The following is a 23,870-nucleotide window of genomic DNA, read 5'->3' as shown; positions in this document are numbered from 1 at the left end:
ACATAAATTTGAAAAACGAGGGAGGGCTTACCCTACAGATATCAAAACTTGCTTGAAAGCAGTGGTAGTAATGTAGGTGTGAACAAGATGTAAATCCACAATCACATTTATTTATAGGGATTTGGTATGTGACAGGAGTGGTGTTTTGAATCAGTAAAGAAAAGGTAAACTAATAAATGGTGCTGATAAAATAGGCTATCCTTACAGGAGATATTTAGATCGCCATCTCACCCCTTAAAAAGAAATTCCTGATAAAGTATATACCTAAATGTGAAAGGCAAATATAAAATATCTACAAGAATATATAGAGGGGGCAATATCTTTATAAAATCAGGGTATCTCTTCGTGTCTCAGATTCCTCATTTGTAAATAATAGTACCCACCCCACTGGATTCTTATGAGAATTCAGTGAGTTAAACTCTTAGACTAATGTGTCATTGAGTTAAGCACTCAATAAATGTTTCCTGCTGTATTTGGATGCGGAAAGGGATTTCTTTAAAAAGAAGCAGAGTTGTGTCATAAAAGATTTTAGATTAAAATATAAATTTGTGTATGCTAAAAGACAATATAAGAAAATAAAAAACATTCTAAAGATTTGGAGGGTTTTTTTTTTAATACATATTCATTGATAGGGTTTATATCAGAATAAAAACAGTATGCGAAAAACAGCAAGTTGAAGACTCTTCAAAGAAAGTGAACCGTAGTTTAATAAGACATATAGAGAATGCTATTTGCAGAACTATTTTATAGTTATTAATAACTTGAAGGCTTTATTTGCTAATTCAGGATAATCAGACCTCTTACTTAAGTGAAACTTTCCAGTGAGTAATCTTGGAATCCCAGTTTTGCCAAGGTATCACTTGATAAGCTTTCTTATTTAGCTGTAAAGATAGTCTTCCTTTTCTGTTGAAACTTGCATTGTATAAGTATCAGTTATAGCTGGAATTAGGAACAGAGTATCTGAACTTATTTTTCATTTCTTGCACATGTTGGTAAAATATTTCTAACTTTAGTACAGAGCTTGCAGCCACACTATTGAAGGAAATCTGTATATTATGTAAATGACTCATTTACATCTCAATAACTTGATCATAAATCTAATTTTCTTATTACTCCATTTTGTCTTCAACTTGAAACATGGAGAAATCAATACCTTGTAAAAACCTAAACTCAGTCTTTTTACATTTCAAAACTTGGCTAAATATGATACCATAGCTATTTGAAATGTTCAGCTAATTAAAGTGTATTATCAGCATTACTGGAAAATATTATTTTATTGCATAATTGAAAATTCTCCAGAGGTAGTTAGCCGGGAGTCAGCCAGCCGTGGTTACTAAGACATGGCAAGTTAAGGCTGGTAACTTTAAGTGATCGCATAGTTCCAGAGTGGTCATAACAGCTCTTCTAAGACATGGGACACTGAAATCATGTGGCAGTACTAGGTCATGAGGTCATTCAGATGACCCTGAATAGGCTTAAACTTTTCATGTTTTCATTTCCATGAAGAAAAAAATTTTTAAAGACTTTATAGGAAGTTTTCAGATCCCCAAGAATACATCTTAGCTCACAAGAAGCACTTCTAACAAAAGTCTAACAGAAAACTTGTTTACTCAGATTCTTCCTAACATTGAGAATCCTTTTCATTTTTGCTGATAATATAAAAGTTTAATATTTAGTCATTTTCCTAGGCTGAATTCTTATGGATGAATTAATCAAACTAAAGGTATAGGCACTTGTAGATAGAGTCTTGTTATATTTGCTTGTTCTGTCAGTTTTTCACAAAGAACAGGGATTCCTCGTTTAACTCACGAAAGTTTTGTTCTAAGGATGAAATCAGTGTGGGGCTGAAACAGTGCCTGGAGAGTGCTCAGAATCCAAGTCTTGTCTCTGCAGGACTGCTAGCTCTGCCTTGCTTGGGTGTGCGATCTTGCCCTGACTATCCTCTTTCCTTAGCCTCTGCTGTATTTTCTGCTGCACCCTGGTCATATGATGAACACAGTTACTTACGTAAAGTCATGTATTAATACTGACCCTGTAACCTTAGCCTTCAGATTTACTTATGTTTCTGTGTTCTGAATAGTGATTAGTGTACCATTCCATGCTGCTCAGCTAACATTGGTTGGCGGCTGTTATCTTTGCATTTTCCTCTTTCCTAAATTTTCCACATCCACTTGGCCAATAACATGTGAATTGTTTCTGAAATCACTGAAGTAATAACTCCTAACATTAGCACTAACTTCTGTCTTCAGTTTTTAAAACCGGGCTGGCCTCACTCTCCCCTCTCTCCTACCGCGTTGCTTCCTTGTACTCTGTGTTCTAGCAGTACCTCCTCCCCCCCGCCCCCCCCCCCTTTTTTCTTCTTTTTTTTCTTTGGTAACTCCTAAAACTTTCCTGTCTCTCAAAACATGCTGAACTTTCTGCTTGGTATTGTCTCTCTCTCTTTCTCTGTTCACGCTTCTGCTGTGGTGTCGCTTTTGTGATACCTCTCCCTTCCAAAGGTTGAATTAATAAGCATGTTCTCTGTACTTGGATAAGACTGTCACATGGTACTGAGGTTTATATACTTGGCTCCACTAGAGCGTGCTTTGTGACACAGAGTAGGAATTCAGCAGAGGTTAAAGGTAGCCAAATAACACCTTTAGCTGCCTGGTAGTTGCAAGTGTCTACTTTGGTGGATTAGTACATGTGTTTGATGAAATTTTGTGTTTGCATTATTTTGTCAAGTTGTAGTTTTATATACTATAGTATTTTTTTTTAAATTGCTTTGGGTTTGTTTTTGTGGGTTATTTATTTATTGGCTGTGTTGGGTCTTCATTGCTGCTGTGGGGGCTTTCGCTAGTTGCGGTGAGTGGGGATTACTTTTCATTGCAGTGCGCAGGCTTCTCATTGCGGTGGCTTTTCTTGTTGCGGGGCACGGGCTTCAGTAGTTCTGGCACGTGGGCTCAGTAGTTGTGGCTCGTGGGTTCAATAGTTGTGGCCCATGGGCTCTAGAGTGCAGGCTCAGTAGTTGTGGCACATGGGCTTCGTTGCTCCTCGGCACGTGGGATCTTCCCGGACCAGGGCTCGAACCCGTGTCCCCTGCATTGGCATCCGGGTTCTTAACCACTGTGCCACCAGGGAAGCCCACTATAGTATTTTTTAACTATAGTATTTACTATAGTATAATATATGGCATTTTTATATACACTTGCTTATGTGTATTATTATAACATCTCCCACTCCAAACAGCTTAATGGTGCTACCTGCTGTCAAGTTCTCGTTGTTCTGTGCTTATCTTACAGTTCCCTAACTAGGCAAACCTCACTTTCCCATCATTTCCGCTGTATTGCTAAAGGAAGTCATATAATCCTGCTTTTTAAAAAATAATTATTTATTTATTTTTGGCTGCTTTGGGCGATCGTTGCTGTGCGTGGGGCTTTTCTGATAGCAGTGTGCGGGGGCTCTTTGCGGTGCACGGGCTTTTCATTGCCGGGCCTCTCTTGTTGCGGAGCACGGGCTCTAGGGACTCAGTAGCTGTGGCTTGCGGGCTCTAGAGCGCAGGCTCAGTAGTTGTGGCACGCAGACTTAGTTGCTCCGCTGCATGTGGGATCTTCCTGAACCAGGGATCAAAGCCGTATTGGCAGGCAGATTCTTAACCACTGCGCCACCAGGGAAGTCCACATACTCCTGCTTTTTGGCTCCTTTCAGATTTTTAGCATCTAAACCACAGTTGGGCTATCAAGGGTGCCAGGGCAGCATTGTTATGTGGAATTCCAGAGATGTCCCTATAAAAGGGTTACCATGGCCAAATAAATTTGTGACATTTGGCATACTATATTACCTCTTGTGGGAGACCATTGGGACAATCTCCTGAATTGAGGTTGGGTACCTGTTAATTGTTTTTCCCTTTTGAGGGGAATGAATGATTACTAATTAGGTCGTAACCATTACTTTCTAGCAAACTATACCAACGCCTAAGTATTGTCAGTTGGAAGACCATTTTTGAGAATGGTCTTTTGAGAATTTAAAGTCCTTTTTTGAAAATTATACTTACTTTTTTTTTGAAGTAAATGTATACCTCTGTTGCAGCAGCCTTGCCACCACTGCCCCAAAAAGTTTGTGGTTGGATGTCATTTGGGCTCTCAATGTTTATTCTCAAATAAGAAAAAAAAAACCCCTCACATCCTCAGCCCTGTTCCCCAGCATATACCTAGATGTGCTTGCAGAGGCTTACCTCCAAGTTGTGGGAGACACCTGTAGGCTTACTGAAATCTTTGGTCAATTGCCACCTCCTGCCTTCTGAAACTTATAGTATGTGTTGGCATATTGAAGGTCTGATAAGTTCTTAAATAAATCCATTTAACTTTGCTTATTTGGAACTTCTTCATGTATTTGTTTAGATGCTCTTTAATTTTTTTTGAATTGTAATTTACATGTGATAAATGCCCAAATCTTAAATTTCCAGTTCTGTGAGTTTTGATAATTATGTACTTACATGTATTTACTTCTGAAAATAAGATAGAAAACAATTTTATCACCCCAGAAAGGTATCTGTACCTCTGACCAAGCATTTCTTTGTGTTCCTTCCCTTTCCTGAGACAATCATTTTGACTTCTGCCACTATATTAGTTTCCCCAGTTGTTGGAAGTCATAAGTGGAATCAGTTATATTTTGAGTATCTTTTTCATAGCATGGTATTTTTGAGATTCCTCCATGTTGTGAAGTGTATAAGTAGCTCACTCATTTTTGTTCCTGAGCAGTATTCCATTGTACGAATATACCACAGTTGTTCGTTTTATTTTTTCAGTTTTCTTGCTACTTGGGCTATTTCCAGTTTTGTGCCATTATGAGTATGAACATTCTTGTGCAAGTCTTTTTGTGAACTTAAGTTTTCATTTTTCTTGAATGTGTCTAGGAGTGGAATTGTTGTGATATAGGGTAGATGTATGTTTAACTTTCTAGGAACTTGCCAGTTTTCCAAAGGCTCTGTACCGTTTTACACTCACATCAACAAGGTATGAGCATTCCAGTTGCTACAGATGTCAGGCTGAATAATGTCCCCAAAGACATCCAGGTCCTAATCCCCAGAACCAGTGAATATTATTTATATGGCAAAAGGGACTTCCCAGGTGTGGTTAAGGATCTTGAGATGGAGAGATTATTGTGTAATATCTGGGTGAGCTCTAAATGTAATCACATGTGTCCTTATATGAGGGTGGGTAAAGGGAGGTTTGACTTCAGATGCCTTCAGGCAGTATGACAATGCAAGCAGAGATTGGAGTGATGTGCTTTGAAGATGGAGGAATGGGGCACAAGCCAAGGAATACAGGAGGCCACTAAAAGCTGAAAAAGGCAAGGAAGCAAATTCTCCCCTCAGACCCTCTAGAAGGAACCAGTCCTGAGGATACTTTGACTTTCTTTAAAGATTCGTTGAAACTCGTTTTGGTAAATCTTTGTTGTTTTAAAGCACTGGGTTTGTGATAATTTGTTACAGCAGCAATAGGAAACTAATATATTCTACATCTTCACCAACATTTGATGGTATCAAAATATTTTTAAAGCATTCTAGATGGTGTGAAATGCATTGTGGTTTCAATTTTTATTTTCCTGAAGATTGTTGATATTAAGCACCTCCTAATGTGCTTATTGGCCATTCCTGTATCCTCTTCCATGAAATATCTGTAATTTGTCCTTTGCCTAGTTCTAAAAAAAGAGTTCACTTTTTTCTTTGACTTGCAGTTCTTTATACATTCTGTATAGTAGTCCTTTGTCATATATATTTATAGCAAATATTTTTTCTCTAGTCTGTGACTTACTCATTTTTTAATGGTGTCTTTTGGTAAGCAGGCCTTTAAGTTTTGATGAGGTTTGTGTTATTTATATTTCTTTTGTGGTTAGTGCTTTTTATGTCTTAGGGACATAAAAGTATTTTGTATTTTCCTCTAAGAGTTAAGATTTTACTTTCCTATTGAGGATGGTATAAAATAGTGCTTTAGGCTTACTATTTTCCATATTTTTGAAAGGTTGTTGAAAATGGATTGACTTGGTGCCTTGGTAGAAAATGAGTTGACTGAATATGTATAGGTCTATTTTTGGACTCTTTTCTATTTCACTATCTTTATTTTTCTTATGCCCACCTTATACTCTTGATTACTAAGGCTCTTTTAGTTAGCTTTGAAATAAGGTGGAATGAGTCCTTCAAAAGCCTTTTTTCTTTTTTCAAGATTGGTTTTATTATTCTAGAGCTCTTTTGTTTGCATCGGAATTTTAGCATCAGCATATCAATTTCTTTAAAAAAAATCCTGCTGGAATTTCCACAGGGATTATATTTATATATCAAATTGGGAAGGATGGACATTTAAATAATATTGGGTCTTCCAGTCTATGAACATGGTCTCTCTTCATTTCAGTCTTCTTTCATTTACCTTAGCAATATTTTGCAATTCTTAACATAGATGTCTTGAATATTTTTCTTTAGACTGACCTATAGGTTTTTTGTTGTTGTTGCGGTTATAACTGGTATTGCTTTAAATTTCATTTTCCATTTGTTCTTTGCTTGTATGTAGAGATACACTTAATTTTGTATATTGACCTTCTATTGTGAAACCTTGCTAAACTTACTAATTTTGCTAGTGTTTTTATAGATTTCATGCAGTTTCCAATGGAGACAGTCATATCACCGGAGAATATACTTCTTCCTTTCCATTCTTTATGCCTTTTATTTCTTTCTTGCCTTATTGTGCTGGCTGGAACATCCAGTACATTATTGAATAAAAGTGGTGACAGTGGACATTCTTGTCTTATCCTCAATCATAAGGGAAAGGGACTTAATGTTTCATCATTAGATATGATGCTAGCTTTAGGTTTTTCATAGATGTCATTTTTCCAGGATGAAAAACTTCTTTCCCTTTTCTGTTTCTAGTTCTCAGTTTTTAATCATGGATAGATATTAAATTAAGATTGTCAAATGCTTCTTTTTTTCTCCTGCATGAGTTAAGAGAATCATAAGGATTTTCCTCCATACTGTAAATGAGGTGCTTGACTTTTTTTTTTTTTAACTGTTAAACCAGTTTTGCTCCTTGGGGTAAACCCCACTTGGTGATGATGTATTACTTTTTTTATGTATGTTACTGGGTGTGATTTGCTAATATTTTGTTAAGGATTTTTCCTTCTAGTAGTAGCAGACCTTTGCTTTGTATTAGTGCAGAATCTTGGGCCAAAGACAATTTCTTGCTCCTGGCCCATTGTCAGATAGCTTTTCTTTCTGCTCATTCTTCAGCATCAGGGTATGTTTGTTTGACAGGAAGGTTTCCTGCCTTCCTCTAGGGGTAGACTGGGGTTATGTTACATGGTGAAAGGCTTATTTGTATGTGGGAGGTGGGCAAATAGGTTCTACTCTCCCCACCCTCCCAAATAGTACATAGCTTTTGCTCTACTCTTCCCTTTGAGGCAGGGAATCTTGCCTTGGGCCTTGGGTGTAGGAGGTTTTCTTGCATCTCCCCTCCTGGTTGAAGGCTTTTGCTTCATATTAGATGGTACTTAAAGGGGAGGAGCTCTCTCCCAGCTCTTGCCCCATGCCATTTTTTTTCAAGAGAACTCAGTTGAGGGCCTTTGAAAGAGCTTGTGATTCCCCTTTTGTCTGGGTTTTCAGGGATTCTTAACTGCCATCCTAGTGACACTCAGCTGTTACCTTTAACATTAAGTAGATTGACTATTGTATGTTTCCTTTGCATCTGTGGGTTGACATCTGCCATCATTTTTGAAATGTTCTTGGCTATTATCTCTTCTTATGCTTTACCTGCCCCATTTTCTCTTTCATCTCCTTCTGGGAACCCAATTACACTCCACTTAAACCCCAGTTGGCATTTGGTCTTGGATGTTGTGGGATTTTTTCCACACTTTTTTTTTCTCTTCATCTTTCAGTCTGGGCACTTTAATTTGGCCTGTCTTCACATTCACTGCTTATTTCTGTCTGTTTTTAAATCCATCTAAAGAAATCTATAATATCTGATATTGTATTTTTCATTTCTAACATTTCCCTGTGATCTTTATTTATAGCTTCAATGTCTGTGATGAAATTCACCATTTCCTATATCTCTTCCATCAGTTGTCATCATAGTTATTTGAAAGTGTGTCTGATAATCACAAAATCTAGGCCCTCTCTGATCAGATTATATTAATACGCTCATCTCTTGACTATGGTTTGCTACTCTCTCTGTCATGTAATTTTTGATTGAATGCTGAACACTTGTGTAAAATCAATACAGGTTGAAGTATATGTTATTTACTTCCCCCAAATGGCCCATCATTTCTTGTGGGGCTAAGTCAGTAAGATGTGTGTGTAGTGGAACTAGTTCTGGGCTTATTTTCAACTTTAGTTTGATTAATGCAAGTGTTTTGAGAGTAGGATTAAGACTTCACTTTCTGCAAGATTTGTTGTCTTAGAGTAATTTCAGTTATGCTTTGTATCTGAGCCATCAGCTTTCTGAACTGTGGGTGATTTCTCTGCTTTACAGCCTGGCTGCTGGTTTCTTGGTCATTCTGGAGTTCTTTTTGCTCTCCAGTCCTGCCCCAGGCTTTTGTGCCTAGTGAGATCTCTCTCTATGAGTAATACCTTCCAGTGCTTTCTCTCAGCAGTCCTTTCCTACCCCAGCCTTGGTAGTTTAATTTCCAGAGTATCTGCATGGAAGTTTTTGTCTCAACTCTCCTGTCCCACCTCAGCCCTTGGCAACTGAATATCTGGAGTCCCTAGGATTGACTTCTCTCACCTCTCACACTGCCTCCCCACCCGGCCCCCTTCCAGGGCATTTGAAGAAGACCCTAAGCTTCTTAGGACTCAGCTTTCCTGCCCTGTCCTCCAATCTTTGGCATATTTTGGCCAACTCTTGGTGCAGACCTGTGGGATTGAGTGGTTGAGTGGTGCATAGTTGCTCTGTGGAATCCTTGGAATTCTAATATTTCTTGTCCGCCTACATGTTGCTGTTAAAATGTATTAAAATTTAGGCTGATTTCTCCTTACCTTCATTGTAGTGGGATTATTCCTCTTCAGCCACTCCCATCAGGAAAGAGACTATCGGTGGGCCCCTCTTCTATCAAGACTGAACACTTTCTGGAATCTAGATCCACTTAGGTTACTTTGCATCTTTCTGATGGGTTCAGAAAAACCATGTTTTTATAGCTTTTCTGTCTTGTTTTGATTGTTAGGGTGAAAGTGATGGTATATTGTGATTTTATACATCCTGATTAGAAGTGTAACTCCTTCATGGAATACTTTCTGATATATAATCTGGCAAATACCTGATAAAGTTTGTTATTTCACTTTACTCTAGTTGATTTTCTATAGTATTTCTCAGAGCTAGGTTTTGAAATGTTTTCCATTCTTCCCAAATCTGAACTCTCCATTTCTGTCCTCAAGTGGTAAATTATTTTCTCTCTTTGAGCTTAAAGTCATTGACATTAAATTTTAATTGAGGGACTTGTGGAGAGTGTGGGAAGAATTTGTAGTAGGTGCTTAGAAAACTAGGCAAATGAAAAACTAGCTCTGAGGAAAGGAAAGAGTTGTACATAGTGGTTATATAGTAGTTTACTACTAATCTCATCAGGTACAGAACTACAATTGGGAGATAATTATTTTTAAGGTTGAAGGAAAGCAAGTGATCGTGGTGTTTTCCATAGAAGACATTTTCTGTAGAAAAATCAATAGGTGTATATCTAAACTTGATATTTCAAAGGATACTGTTACTGCGGTATAAATAGCAAGAATAAAAGTTAAAAGATTTTAAAAAATTGTACCTCGGTGTGAGAAGAGGAGCTGTATTTGGCTTTACTCACTATGCATGTTGTTACTTAGGTATAAATGAAAATATTTTTTAAAAGAGGCTTAATTAAAAGTCTTCTCAAGGGATGGTAAAAGTGAACCACATCTTTTTTTCACAGATTCTGTTTGCCTTTATTTCTTTCTTGTTGTTTACTTAGCAGTTGATGCCCTTTGCCTTGTTACAACTTTAGAGTTAATTTATGATACTTAGTTATGAAAGTTTAAAACTTTGGGGATATTGGGCTTGTAAATTTTTAAAAATATTTTTGTTACGTGTTTATAGATTGAAATTCTGAAAAGAGGAAAACTTTTGGTGGAAATATTTTATTGATACCATTTTTAACTAAAAGTTAAAGTAGTATGCATAGTGATACACTTGTCCAGTGTTGATAAAGATAAAAGATTTTACTTGCAAAATTATTAAATCTGTCCACTTACAACGTTGTCTTGTTTTTAGAAGGATTTGTTTCCACAGTTCATTTAAATTAGTGAAGACATTTTCAGGGGTGAAAAAGATAACTTCTGAACATCTGTTATGAAAGTAATCATTTGAATTTCTATTTCATTTTGTAATTTACCTTTGATACTGTGTTGAAACTAGTAGTTGATTGTAAAGTTAGCCTCTAAATTATTCTTTCCATATCTCTTCTAGGTTAGATTAAGGAGGATATTTTCTTAGAGCGAATTGCTGCCTTTGGTAAGAACATGTCGTCCATCTTGCCATTCACTCCACCAGTTGTGAAGAGACTGCTGGGATGGAAGAAATCAGCTGGTGGATCTGGAGGAGCGGGTGGAGGAGAGCAGAATGGACAGGAAGAAAAGTGGTGTGAGAAAGCAGTTAAAAGTTTGGTGAAGAAGCTAAAGAAAACAGGACGATTAGATGAGCTTGAGAAAGCCATCACCACTCAAAATTGTAATACTAAATGTGTTACCATACCAAGGTAAGTGTTGTTAGATCAGAAATTTGATGGCCATACTGTTAAAAATTGCTTAAAGGAATCTGAAGGAAAGTTACTAAAATTTTGTTACTTTCAGTCACCTGTCAATAGTGATTATTAAAATATGACAGCTATTTTTAACCTGTCATTAATTTTGTTTGACTTGTTAAGACTTGTTTATTTTACAGATCATTTTCGCAAACAGTGAGAAGGTTTAATCAAGCAAAATAAAACACTTAGATTGTGTTTTTATCTTCACTGTCTTCATTTACCTTCATTGCCTAAATGCTTCATTGTATGTTATCCTAATTTCTGTGATTGAATGACATTTGAATAAAGATTCAAAGATTTTTCTATTACTAGTACTGTAGTGAGTGACAGTTTTCTCTTCCCTTGGTCAAAAGTTCAGTAAGGAGTTAACAGAGACTGCTAACATTGTGATGAATTTTATATAGTTTTGAGTTGTAGCATTACTTCTAACAAAGAACAGTATGTGAGACAGCTTCCTAGGTGTCATAGGTGGTCAGAACCTGTCTTGAAGACCCACCTCTTGTATTAGAAGAATCTGTTACTTGAAAGATTGAAGTTTTATTAGTGTAAATTTAATCATTTACAGATCAGTACCACTGTCAGAAATACTGTTTTTTAAAATGAAGTAGCAGGTGGTTTTTAAGTGTTGTAAGGTGTACTATGGTGGTTGTGCACGTTACAGGGTTTGGGGGAGTGTCTGTTTATAGCATTTTCTAAAATGATTGTTTGCAGTGTCATACACATAGGCTAGCATATGGCATCTGAAACCATTCTACTTGACATGTTTCTAATGAGCTTTGGGAAATACATTCTGGATGCCTGTTGGTAATAGATCCTAGTAACACCAGCCTGTCTACTTGCAAATACTAACAGTAGAAGTTTCATGCTTTGCTTGGTAGATTAATTATCCATTTCTTTTACCTTACTTGTTTCATGGATTTCTTAAATAAGAGTCTCTTTTCCTGGTTTATTCTTTTGTTTTAGAAATGTTTATGAATGCCTGTTGTGTGCAAGACACTGGTTTTAGGTACATAGGATAGGTGGGATAGGTATAGTGTGAACAAAACTCAAAGTTCTTGCCCTCCTAGGGATAGGTGTACACAGTAAACAAGTGGACGGATTAATGAGATGGTAATGAGTGCAAAGAAAACAACGACTGAGGGATAAAAAGGCTGCTTTGGACTGGATTGTGACACTTCAGCTGAGCTTTGAGAAGTAGCAGATGACTGAGGGAAGTCTTCTAGGCAGAGGATGGAGCAAGTGTAAAGATGCCAAGGTGGGACATAGCTCGTATTGGAGAACTTACTGTATCGTAGTGGAGATGGAGTAATACAAAATGAGTACAAAACTTGGAAAGGGTCAGATCATATAGGGCATCGTAGGGCAGTTTGGTTTTTAGTGCCAATATTATAGAAAGCAAATAAAGATTTTTAGATTTAAATCCATTTTTTTTAAAATTAACATCCCTTTATTCTTTTTTTTAAATAAATTTATTTATTTATTTATTTTATTGGCTGTGTTGGGTCTTTTTTGCTGTGTGCAGGCATCCTTTAGTTGCAGTGAGTGGGGGCTACTCTTCCTTGTGGTGCGTGGGCTCCTCATTGCCGTGGCTTCTCTTGTTGTGGAACACGGGCTCTAGGCGCGTGGGCTTCAGTAGTTGCAGCACATGGGCTCAATAGTTGTGGCACATGGGCTTAGTTGCCCTGTGGCATGTGGGATCTTCCTGGAGCAGGGCTCGAACCCGTGTCCTCTGCATTGGCAGGCGGATTCTTAACCACTGCGCCACCTAGGAAGCCCCTAAATCCATTTTTATTTTTTATTTTTTTTTATTATTTTTTTGGGGGGGGGGTACACCAGGTTCAATCATCTGTTTTTATACACATATCCCCGTATTCCCTCCCTTCCTTGACTCCCCCCCCCCCCCGAGTCCCCCCCACCCTCCCCGCCCCAGTCCTCTAAGGCATCTTCCATTCTCGAGTTGAACTCCCTTTGTTATACAACAACTTCCCACTGACTATTTTACAGCTAAATCCATTTTTAAATAATTTTTAAAATTTATATTTTACAAAGATTGTTCTGGCTGCTGGAGATAAGTGGTTGGGGCTGAGGATGGATAGTGGTATAGTGTGTGTTTGTGTGTGTGTGTGTGTGTGTGTGTAGTAAATGGTATGGTATAGAGGTCTGGAAGCAGGGAAATCAAGAGACTATTGAAGTAATCCAAAATAGAGATGCCAAAGGTTGGGCTGGCATGGTGGCTGTGCTAACACCAGAAGTGAATGGATTTGGATGGAAGTTGAACTGACAGAACTTGCTAGTGAATTGGTTAAGTTGTGTTATTTGTTCATTTTTCATTGTATGGTGCCTGGTATTTCAGTTCAATAAACATTTACAAACATATAGTCTTTGCTGTTAGGTTGCTTACTTCCTAGTAAGGGAGGTAAACTTTAAAAAATAAGGATAATTTCATAACATACAGTAGGTGTTCTGAAAGCTGTGTGCTCAGGGAGCTGTGTGCAAAGTGGGGAGCCTCCCTTACTCTGTGGCTTGTGGAAAGTTTCCTCTTGGAGAAAGATTGGTGCCTGAGTTGGATGGATGTAAAGGAGGAATTCAGTCAGGAGAAACTGGATCATCCAGAGTGGTCCTGTGGTGTTGAGAGGTGGCGGTCGAGAGGACTGGTGACAGGGGTCCTAGGAGTGTAAGGTGGGAGGCAGGAAATGGCAGGACTCAGAAGCTGTGTGGTAGTGAGGAAGCACCGCAGCCTGTGCTGGAGGTTTGCACTGAACCCAAGTATGGCTGGGTGATGGGGGAGTTTGGTGTCAAAGAGTCTTAGGTTAAAAAGTAAGGAAAATGGTTGTGAGACTGTCAGGAGTGGAGGCAGGGAGACCAGTTAGGATGTTGTCTCCTCATCCAAGGGAGCTGTGTGATCCAGGGAGACATGGGGCCATGCTTTCGCACAGCTTCATCTAGGGCTCTGGTGCCAGGGCAGTGAGGTTGACAGAACAGAGCTGAGAAGCGAGTCTTTTAAGGAGATACAGTAGGAAGCAGCCTCTTGATAAAAATGCATAGACTTTGTATTTAAACTGTGTAAGTCCCCGTAGTCATATTTCTTTTCCTTATTTTCCATTCTTCATTTTCCAGTCTATTTTTTAGAGATCTTTTTTCATATTCTAGGGCTTTTTCATCATTTAGAGATTTTTTTCCCTGCATTTTTACCTGAGTAATGAAAGTGAAGTGGTGCTTGTCCAGGATCTTGTTTTTCACTCTTCAAAAGTTCCTTGAAGCTTAGAAACTTGCTTGTCTAATTTGGTGGTCTTTATTTTAATATTTTAAGAAATTAGGTTTGTTAATATTGGCTGTTGTGTATCAAAGTTAAGTTTCTTGCACTATAGTTTGGAGCCATATATTTTATAAAGTTTGCCTTGTTTTTAATAATAGAACAGTTATATTGTGTCAGATTATTAGTCATTTCTTAACTACTAAATGTGTTTAAACATTCGGTCGACTCTTAATTATGTAGACTGTAAAAGGTAGGGAATGGGTGCAGAAAGGGTCCATTATGGAGGAATCCAAACTGTAGCTTAAGCAGAATTACTTAAAATGTAATACAGGATGGATTTACTGTAAGCTTATTAACTTCAAAATTGCAAGTAAGTTGTCAGTGAGATACCTTAAGGTATTGATGTATTCATCATGTATTAACGAACATGAAACAGATTACTTATTTTTTTAAAATGGCAAATGTTTTCTGTTAAAAAACCTGTTTCATTGACTCGAAACAGTTTCCTTTCCTCCAGCCCCATCTTCTAATGTTAGAGTGGGACTAAATTGCAGGTAGAAACACAGTCCTTTCAGTGTATATTATCTACAAGATCCAAACAGCAGTGGGGATGGAGAGCTTGTAAAGTTAAAAACAAGTGGCTGTGAGGTCTGAAATGCCAATTTGATAACATCCATTGTACATAAATGTGTAGGAGTGCAGAATTTATTTTCATAAACATAAATTATAAGGGCTTTCCTAAGGTGGTACTTTGACCATATATAATTACATTTTGCTCCTTCATCCTAAGGAAACAATCAGGAATATGGGCTAAGATTTCTGGTGTTCATTTCAGCATTGTTTATAATAGCAAAGAATTAGAGAAACCCCATCTTAACCCATAGTTTCCTTAACTCTAATAATAGAAGAAACTTACCCAACTCATTTTATATGAGAATTGAACATGAATAGTAAAAGTAAAGTTTATATCAATCTCACTCATAAAAATAGAGGCAAAAATTATAAATAAAAGAGCTTGTATAAAAACAAAACCACAAAATCACGACTAGGTAAGATTTATTGCGGGAATGCTAGTATGATTCACCTACAGGAAATCCAGTAATATGGGAGGCTCCATGGTCATCTTTGTGAACACTCTGAACTTGATGCATCTAGAAAAAGCTTTCTATAAAATTCAGTATTCATGTTAACAGATTAGAAATACGAATTTTCTTAACTTGATAAAATGTACTTCTAAAAATGCTGACACTTAGTCTTGAAACTTTAGAGAGAAATACATCAAATTGTTGATAGTCATTATTTATGGATTACCTAAAAAAGAAATGTCCTGTAAGTTTTTCCTAATATTTATCTGTGAAAGTATGTTTTACTTCTGTAGTCAGCACAATTAAATGCTTAAAAAGAACTTTTGGGCAATACTTAGACTATTCTTAGGTTTTACTTTTTTTTACCCTTTAAATTATGTCAATTTTTCTGTTAAAGGGCAATTATATTTTCATTTTCTTAACATTCTAATACATGTATTTACATTTTTTCCTTCTAAAAGTACGTTCCTTGAAAACAGAAAGTAGTATGTGTACATGATTCCAAATTCAAACATAGATTATACAGTGGAAAAATATCTCCCTCTCACTCCTGTTGTCACCCATCTCTCACCCAGTTGTATTATTGGTGTCTTATATCCTTCCAGGGGAATATGTTTCTCGTTAATGCTGCCACTAACATTTGGATTTTGTTTTCGATCTTCTCAGTTTTTAAAACATCAGAGTAATTGAAGTAAACTTTATGCAGGTTGTCAATTTTTATTTTTAATTTCATATTCCTACCCTTTTACTTCTCTGGATAACCCAGAAAGAATTAAAGAGAGGTCTTTTAAAACCAAACTGTAGTATCCTTCAGTTCTTCTTAAATAAGTGCTTTTTCGTTATTTCAGAAGAGAATAAGAATAATTCTCTCACCCTCATTCATGCATAGATATAGACTGTGTGTGTGTGTGTGTGTGTGTGTATGTGTGAGAGAGAGAGATAATATATATGGAGTACTATGACAGAAAGAACTCTGAAGTTTGATGACTTGTTTTTGAGTCAGCTTCTTCAGGACTGATGAATGTGAATCCTGAGGCATGTAATTATACTTGTGACTATTTCTTCATCTGTGAAAGGGAGGGTTGCTGTCTCAGTTCTTTCACGGGACTATTTTTGGGTCCTTTGAAATAATGTAAGTTTGGTTTGTAAGCTATAAGGCACTATAGCCAGGAATATGATTTGTTTGAAATATTCACAGATATTCCATATCTTCATTTTCCTTCCAGGTTTTCTGAGAGAACTCACATTAAATTGTATTGTCTATCTTTGCTTAGTAAACGTTTCTGCCAGACAGCTATCATAATTTAGAGTAACATTTATTTATAAAATCAATTAGTCAAAGCAGTGAAACTTTTTATAAATGCAAACTACAGCTTTGAGATTATCAGCCTCAGCATCTAACTTGTCATTTTCTTTCTATGTTCTGTGTATAAGTTATGAAGGCACTTGTGACGAGCCCTTCACTAAGGTCCTGTGAAACACGGTTTGAAAGACACTTTGCTAAGACCCTTAACCTTTATCTGGTGCCTACATTTACAGTTTGATTTTTTTGAGGGAGTTTATGCTCTAGGACCCTAGTATTCAGAGCCCTTTTGTGTATATGATGAATTCTTCCACAGGGCATTTTTATCATTTACCTTATTAGGAGAAACATCCACCTGCCCTAGGACCTAGGTTCCTTCATAACATTTTAGGATTATTACCTAGATTAATTAATATCTATAATTTTAAATTTAACACTCGACACAGTAAGCATCATCCCCAGTTTTCTTGTCCCATTCATGTAAATTTTGGCTTTAAAGAATTCATTTCTCAACCTAGAATCAACCTAGCTAAAGTAATAAGCATTTAAAAAATTACAGCCATCTTTTGTTTTCTCAGCATCTTTGGTCTGTTTCCATTCTTATCTGGAACCATTCCAGCTTGCCCAGACTATGTGACTAACCACATTCTGGGAAGATCATAATTACTGGGGACAACATTTAACTATGTTGCTTGCTCCTTCTCCTGCCTGTCTTGTAGTAAAGTGTTTCCAGGCCTATGTGGTCCCCATTGGTGATACAAGTAAATGTACCACTGCTATCTAAGGGACCTGAAATTGACAGTACCACACATGGACCATGAAGATGGCAAATAGTAGTAAAACATCACTTAGGATATCCTTTAATCTTGCTTTAAATCTTATCTGGTACTTGTACTGAAGTCACGGGGTTCCCCATGTCTTTTATACTCTGTTCTTTACATTCTTTTTGTTTTTCCTCTTTCAGTTTGGATATTTTCTATTGACCTGTATTTGAGTTTACTGCTCCTATTTTGTGCTATGTTCAGTTTTCTGTTAAACATATCTAATAAGTTCTTAATTTAAAGCACTACATATTTCATTTTTAGTATATTCCTTTGATATTATAGATTCTGAATCTCTATTGAAATTCTTCACCCATTTTTTCTGTTTTCCTGAATTTTCTTTAATATATTTATAGTAGTTATTTTAGAGTCCCTGTCATCTCTAACATCTGAATCATCTTTAGGTCTGCTTCGGTTATTGTCTGTTCACTCTTTTGTTTATCATCACATTCTCCTGCCTCTTCATATGCTGTGTAATTTTGTTGGTATACCATATATTGCATACAAGAGAATTATAGATGCTGCAAATGATGCTTTCCCCAAAGAGTCATTGGCATTTCCTATCTTAGGTAGATAGGCTGATCACCTTAATCTTCTAAGGGATTGATCTGGGCTGAGGCTTGGTTGCCATTTTAATTTGATTTAGTCTATACTGGCACGTTCCTTTTCTGCAAATAAGATGGTCCTGGGATTTTGATTGAAAGCCTGGCAGGTCTCTGTCACCCTTTCCCTCAGACACTGTGGGAGATTCACTTCTCCTCTTCTTCCAGAGTTTTGAGTTTGGCTCTTGAGCCTCCTGATTCTTGCATTTTTAAAATCAGGCAGACATCTTTGAGGGAGGAGAATCCTGTGATTGTCAAAAGTTCGACTGTGTTATTTTCTTCAGTAGAGTTTCTCTTCCCAGACCGAGGTTGATGCTCAGCCTGTACCTAGAATCTGCAGGTGACCCCAGGGAAGGAAATGGCAGACAGTTGTCAGTTCAGCAGAAAGTGTTCTCTCCTCTCGCAGTCTTTGTTCATTTGGATCTCATTACTTTAATAGCTCTCCACTGTCTTTGAATAAGTATTTTTTGTTGTCTTTTCCCCCCAGTTGTTGCATCAGGGAACATTAGCCTACTATGACCTGCTTATATCTTACCTGAAAGTAAAATTGTAACAGCTTGTGAAAGTGGGCCTCTTCTGATACTTATTCAGAGACCCCAGATCTGAGAACAACTGATTGCAAGTAACCTATACTCAGAATTGAGGTGCTATACCATTCATGTAGGACTTGCAGAAAGGATTAGCTGAGACAAGTGTTGCTATGGTTAACCCATCACTGACCTCTGAGCCATGTAAATAAAATACAAGAGTTCGTGGGAGGGATCTCTTATGAGAACTTGGGAGAGAGTAGGGTATGCTGTGGCATTTCTCCTTTCCTTCATCCAAATTTAGGGGCTTCAGGGAGCTTCTCAGTTTGACATGAGGTTTGGGAGATAAATAGACTGGTACCTGTCACCTGAAAAAGGCTAAAAAAGTGAGAGAGCAGCTGGAACTGCTTCTATATCAGTAGAATGAAGGAAGGGCACTGTGGGAATAGCCTGCATGTTCAGTGCATGAAAGATGCAAGAATTTCCCCGTGGGCTAGGTGGACTTTGCTAAGGTAGTTGAAGTTGACTTGTCTTGAAAAGATCAAGAGAGTCAGAGTGGCGCAAGCCAAACAGCCAGAGAAATTCTTGCAACAGGAACTAACTACTGGGAAGAGGCTGCATTTGGGCTTCTGACCTCATAAGGCTGTTCCCTCTTCCTCTAAAACCCCCCTCTTCTTGCTGTTCCCTGTAGGGCCCTTAAAAATAACAGCTGGGGAGTCTTGGAAGAGGTGAAGTTAGCAAAATTGAATGAGAGAATAAAGTTTTGATTTAGATCAGGGTAGTAAAATTTTAATTTCTGTAAAGAGGTTTATTGTTTTTTATAGATATGTATAATCTCTTTGGGTGTGACTAGAAAAGCCATGGGGTCTTTTTGAGATTTTATGCAGAAAGGAGGAAAACAGTTTGACAGGAGCTTGTTTGAGGGTAATGATATGTGAAGACTCAACAAATCCAGCTTTTTAAATAAGCTGTCTATGTTTCCCTTTTGAAAACTTGGGAATCTAAATTTAGTGGTGCTGGGAACGGGTAGACTATATGGGGAGAATGGAGGAATGTTACATACATCTTCATGAAGTATGTAGGATTTTAACAGACCACTTTTTTCTAAATAGAAAATATCTGACCATATACCTGTTAAATTATCCAGTGGTACTTTATTTCCAAAGAGACGATTTTATTACAATTGGAGTTTTCTTCTATTACCATCACATCTTTTCCCCTTGAACTGTTAGTTTAATCTTTGTTCTCAAAATCCAGCATTACTTTAGCTTTGCTCTTGGGTTATAATGGGAAGCACTGTGAAATGGTTGTCTTGAGACTCTTATGAAACTATGATCATGAATAATGCTTAAATTAGAACTAAAGTATATAAGGTTTTTTTTATTAACTCCTTCATCCCAGACTTTTTTCTTTTATAAACTTTGCTTATCTGTATGGCTTTTTACATATGTAAGAGGACATAATATTTCCCTAACTTGGTTTACTCCATGTTTGCTAGGCCAGTTTGCTAGGGGGGAGGAGGTTAAGGGAGGCTATGTTTGTGTTAAGGATGATGTAAAACTTGAGCATCAAATGCTGATGAACAAAAATGTATAATGAAAAGTAATTTAAGTAACTTAATTTTCCCCATAGTTTTTATGTGATGACTTATATAATTTGCATTAACTGTATTAAACATTTTAACCTCTACATGTAAAAGCACATTATCAACTTCAAAGTGCTATATAAATGTGAGTTAATTTTTATGTTTTAGGATGCTAATATTAAAGTTGTCTGATTAAAAAACCTTTCTTTACAGGCAAATACAACATCACAAAAATGTGTGATTAATCAGTTGAGTTTTACAGAATTCTGTTCTGTAGTGCAATCCTTGTTTTATGTTTTATATATTTAATTTAAGAGAGTGGATGATCATGTACTTATGTTTTCTCTTAGGATCTCTTTTGTCTTTTATGATACCATTTTTTTAATTGTTAAAAACAAACTATATATATTAAAATAAATTTAGAAAATCCATCAGCTACATTATTATAATAAATGTTCCTGAGTCTGTTTTGGTGTTAGCTTTTTTTTTTCTTTGTAAGTAAAAGTTTCTGTTTTTTTGAAAGGACTTGAAATATTTTGAGCAACTATTTTTAGAATTGATATTTAAATCTTTTCAATGATAGGGACTATTTTATTTGTGTGGGAGATATTTTGTTATTTTTCAAAGGCAGTGGAAATATCTAGCAAGATCTCAAAGTAGTGTTTTCAACATAACATTTAAAGGGAAAGGTGAAGTTTTTTTTTCAATCATTACTTGATCCTGTCTTCTGCTTCTAAGAAGAGCAGTTCCAAGCCAAAAAGGGTATCAGTTTTATCTTGTTGGACTCTATGGAAATTTTATTATGTCTCACTGTTTTAATTTGGGAGTGACTCTACTAATTTCCTTGTCCAGAGAGTTCTTTTTTTTTTTTCTGAGAAATTAACTCATAGTGAAATGTCTAGTTTTTATAATTAAGCACATTCTATAATGCTTTACTTACCTGAGATACTATACCAAAGTTATTGTTTTAATTTTGTCTTGTGTTTTTATTTTTAGTAAACTAGGTAAGAGGCAGAATAGTGTTGGTAATTAAGAATGCAGCCTCTCTCCCTGCCTCTTGCTACCTGTATGAACTTAAACATGTTACTTTGTGTTTCCTTTATCTCATTTGTCAGATGGGGTCGCTGCCTAATTTGTGGGTTGTTGGAAGATTAAGTAATTTAATATCTGTAAGGACTTAGTGCTATGCATGATATTTAGTAAGTGCTTAATCAGTGTAAACTATATGTGGAATGGATCCCTCCCCAAATTTGATTTTGATGTGAGACAGATGAAGCCAAACATGTACTGAAAGGGCGTGAAAAAGATTATTATTGCTCAGATGATGAGGCTTTTTTGGGAAAGTAGGGCAGGCTCCTCCCTACATGGTCCAAAAATTACTTGAGAAAGGAGTGATAGAAGACATGGGGCTGGGGTGATAATTCCCAGGTTCCTGTGTGTGCCCAAACTTGCCTGGTTTAAAAGTCCCACCATCCCCAAGGGCTCCCTCATCAGCTTGCTCAGATTTGAGGCAGAAGACTCAACTCTCAACAGTCATATATCAAGAATGGAGTTGGATTCCTCATTAAACTCAATAAGGATAAATGAAAAGTAAACCACAGCAGGTGCATCATAGTCAAACCCATGAAAGAGAAAATCTTGAAAGCAGCCAGTTAACAATGACATGTTATATACCACGGAACGGTAATGTGAAGGATGGGTGACCTTTTGCAGAAGAAAGAGGGCCAGAAGATTATAAAATGACATGTCTGAGAAACCATAACCATAAACGTGTATCTACTTAATAAAACAAGTTTCAAAATACATGAGTAAAACTTGATAGAATTAATGGGTCAAAATCACAAATTTGTGGTTATAGTTAGAGAGTTCAATTAGACCAAAAAAGTGAGTGAAAGCATAGATGGTCTAAATCTAAAGTCAGTATAGTAATAGTCTTTCAAGTGCTCATGGTAACATCATCAGGAAAGACTATTTGCAGGGCATGAGTCTCAGTAAATTTTAAAAGATTGAAATCAACAGAGTATGTCCTCTGCCAACAGAGAACAAAATTAGAAATTAATACCAATAAGACATTAAAAATGGAAATTATCATAGTACTTTGACCCATGGATTATTTAGAAGAAAACCAGAAGCGAAATTGATAAATTATATCAAATAAGTGGGATGCAGCTAAAACAGTGCTTAAAGGGAAATTTATAGCTTTAAATAATTGTACTAGAAAAGTTATCTATGATGTCGACCACTTAGGAAAGTAGGAAAAAGGTCAAAGAAAATGGAAAAGTAAGTAGAAGGAAGAAATAATAAAAAGAGCAGAAAATCAGTGATTAGAAAAGAGACAATAGAGATAATAAATCCAAAAGCTGATTCTTTAGAAAGATCAATAGAATTGATAAACTCCTATAATACTGATGGAGAAAAAAAAAAGAGAGCCCATAACCATAAATTAGCTGCATATGAAATGAAAGAGATATTATCATGCTAGATCCTACAGACATTAGAAGCATACTGTGAATATATTTTAAACAACTTTATGTCAGTAATTTGTAATAGTTAAATTTCTTTAAAAACATGTTATGCTGGCTGGTGCAAGAGGAATGGAAGGTTTGGATAGCCTTATATCAATTAAAGAAATTGAATTCATAATCAAAATCTTTCCCACAAAGAAAACTCCAGGTCTGGACGGTTTTATTGGTAAATTCAAACATGAGCAAGAAATAACATCAATCTCATAGAAACTCAGAAAAATAGAGTTATTTTATGAGGTCACTATAACCCTGATACCAAAACCTGACAAAGATGGCACCAAAAGGAGAAAATTTACAGATTAATATTTGTCATGAACATAGATTTAAAAAATTGTTACCAAAACATATACTCCAGCAATATAGAAAGAGCACATCATGATTGAATGAGATTTAGCTCAGCAATGCAAGGTTAGTTTATAATATTCAAAAATTGATCAATGTAATTCACTAACAAAGGAGAAAAACAGTGTGATCACTTTACTTGGTCAGAAGCATTTGACAAAAATTCATCATCTATTCATGGCAAACACTCTCAGCTAATGAGAAATATAAAGACGTTTCCTCAGTCTGATAAAGGACATTGCAGGAAAATCTGACAGCTTAAGAATATACTTACTCACAAAATAAGATGTTTTCCATAAGATCAGAAGTAGGTCAAGGATGTCCATTCTTGTGTCTTCTTCAATTCATTATTTTAGTAGAGGAACTAGCCAGTGCAGTGAAGCAGGAAAATGAAATAAATAAAAGAGGCATAAAGATCTGAAAGAATGGGTCAAAACTCTTGGTTTTGTAGATGATATGATTATATAAGAAACCTTAAGGAATCTACAAAAACAGTTGCTAAAGCAAGTGAGTAAATTTAGCAAGGCTGCATTTTACAAGATCAGTTGTATTTTCATAAATATTCATAAATATTAACAGCAAACAAATGGAACTAATATTAAGAAAACAATTCTATGAATAGTAGCACCAATAAAATTAGAATGCCTAGGAATACAGTTTTTTTAAAGACATAGATCTGTACACTGAACTTTCAAAACCTTAATGAGAAAAATTAAAGAAGACTAAACAAATGGGGAGGGAATTCTTTTTGTGTGGCCAGATACACTTTTATCAGACTCATATTTCTTCAGGTAACAATTATAAACTCTGCACAGAATAAAAAGAAAAAAAATAAGGCACTAGAGAGTAAACAGAATAGATATTTTGGAGGAGATTTGACCATTGAAGGAAGGAAGGGACAAGTGAATTTTCTGTTTTTATAGCTTTTATCCATGCAGAATATGCAGGGTAGCTAAAATTTCAATATGAAATTTTGAATCTGCCTTTTCTGTCCTGAAGAACCAGAAATCAGAGTTTAGGGCAGCCACAGTTGCTGAAG

At 36.4% G+C, this 23,870-nt stretch overlaps 1 protein-coding gene across 9 annotated transcripts in view; it reads left to right on the top strand.

Moving 5' to 3' along the window:
* The window catches only part of SMAD2 (SMAD family member 2), a 90,098-nt gene that overhangs the window by 17,917 nt on the left and 48,311 nt on the right, over nt 1–23,870 (top strand). For 6 of the 9 annotated variants that reach the window (XM_057698125.1, XM_057698123.1, XM_057698124.1 and 3 more), the window contains one exon: nt 10,449–10,737. In XM_057698125.1, coding sequence (XP_057554108.1) covers nt 10,502–10,737 — 236 coding nt within the window. In that variant the 5' untranslated portion in view covers nt 10,449–10,501. Of the gene's footprint in view, nt 1–5,309; nt 5,332–10,318; nt 10,338–10,448; nt 10,738–23,870 lie in introns of those variants that run through there. The other 3 variants (XM_057698120.1, XM_057698121.1, XM_057698122.1) reach the window with 3 other exon arrangements.

The sequence above is a fragment of the Hippopotamus amphibius genome, chromosome 11 (assembly GCF_030028045.1).
Source record: "Hippopotamus amphibius kiboko isolate mHipAmp2 chromosome 11, mHipAmp2.hap2, whole genome shotgun sequence".
Taxonomy (NCBI): domain Eukaryota; kingdom Metazoa; phylum Chordata; class Mammalia; order Artiodactyla; family Hippopotamidae; genus Hippopotamus; species Hippopotamus amphibius.
Note: the sequence above shows the minus strand (reverse complement) of the source record. Positions and strands in the feature narration are given on the sequence as shown.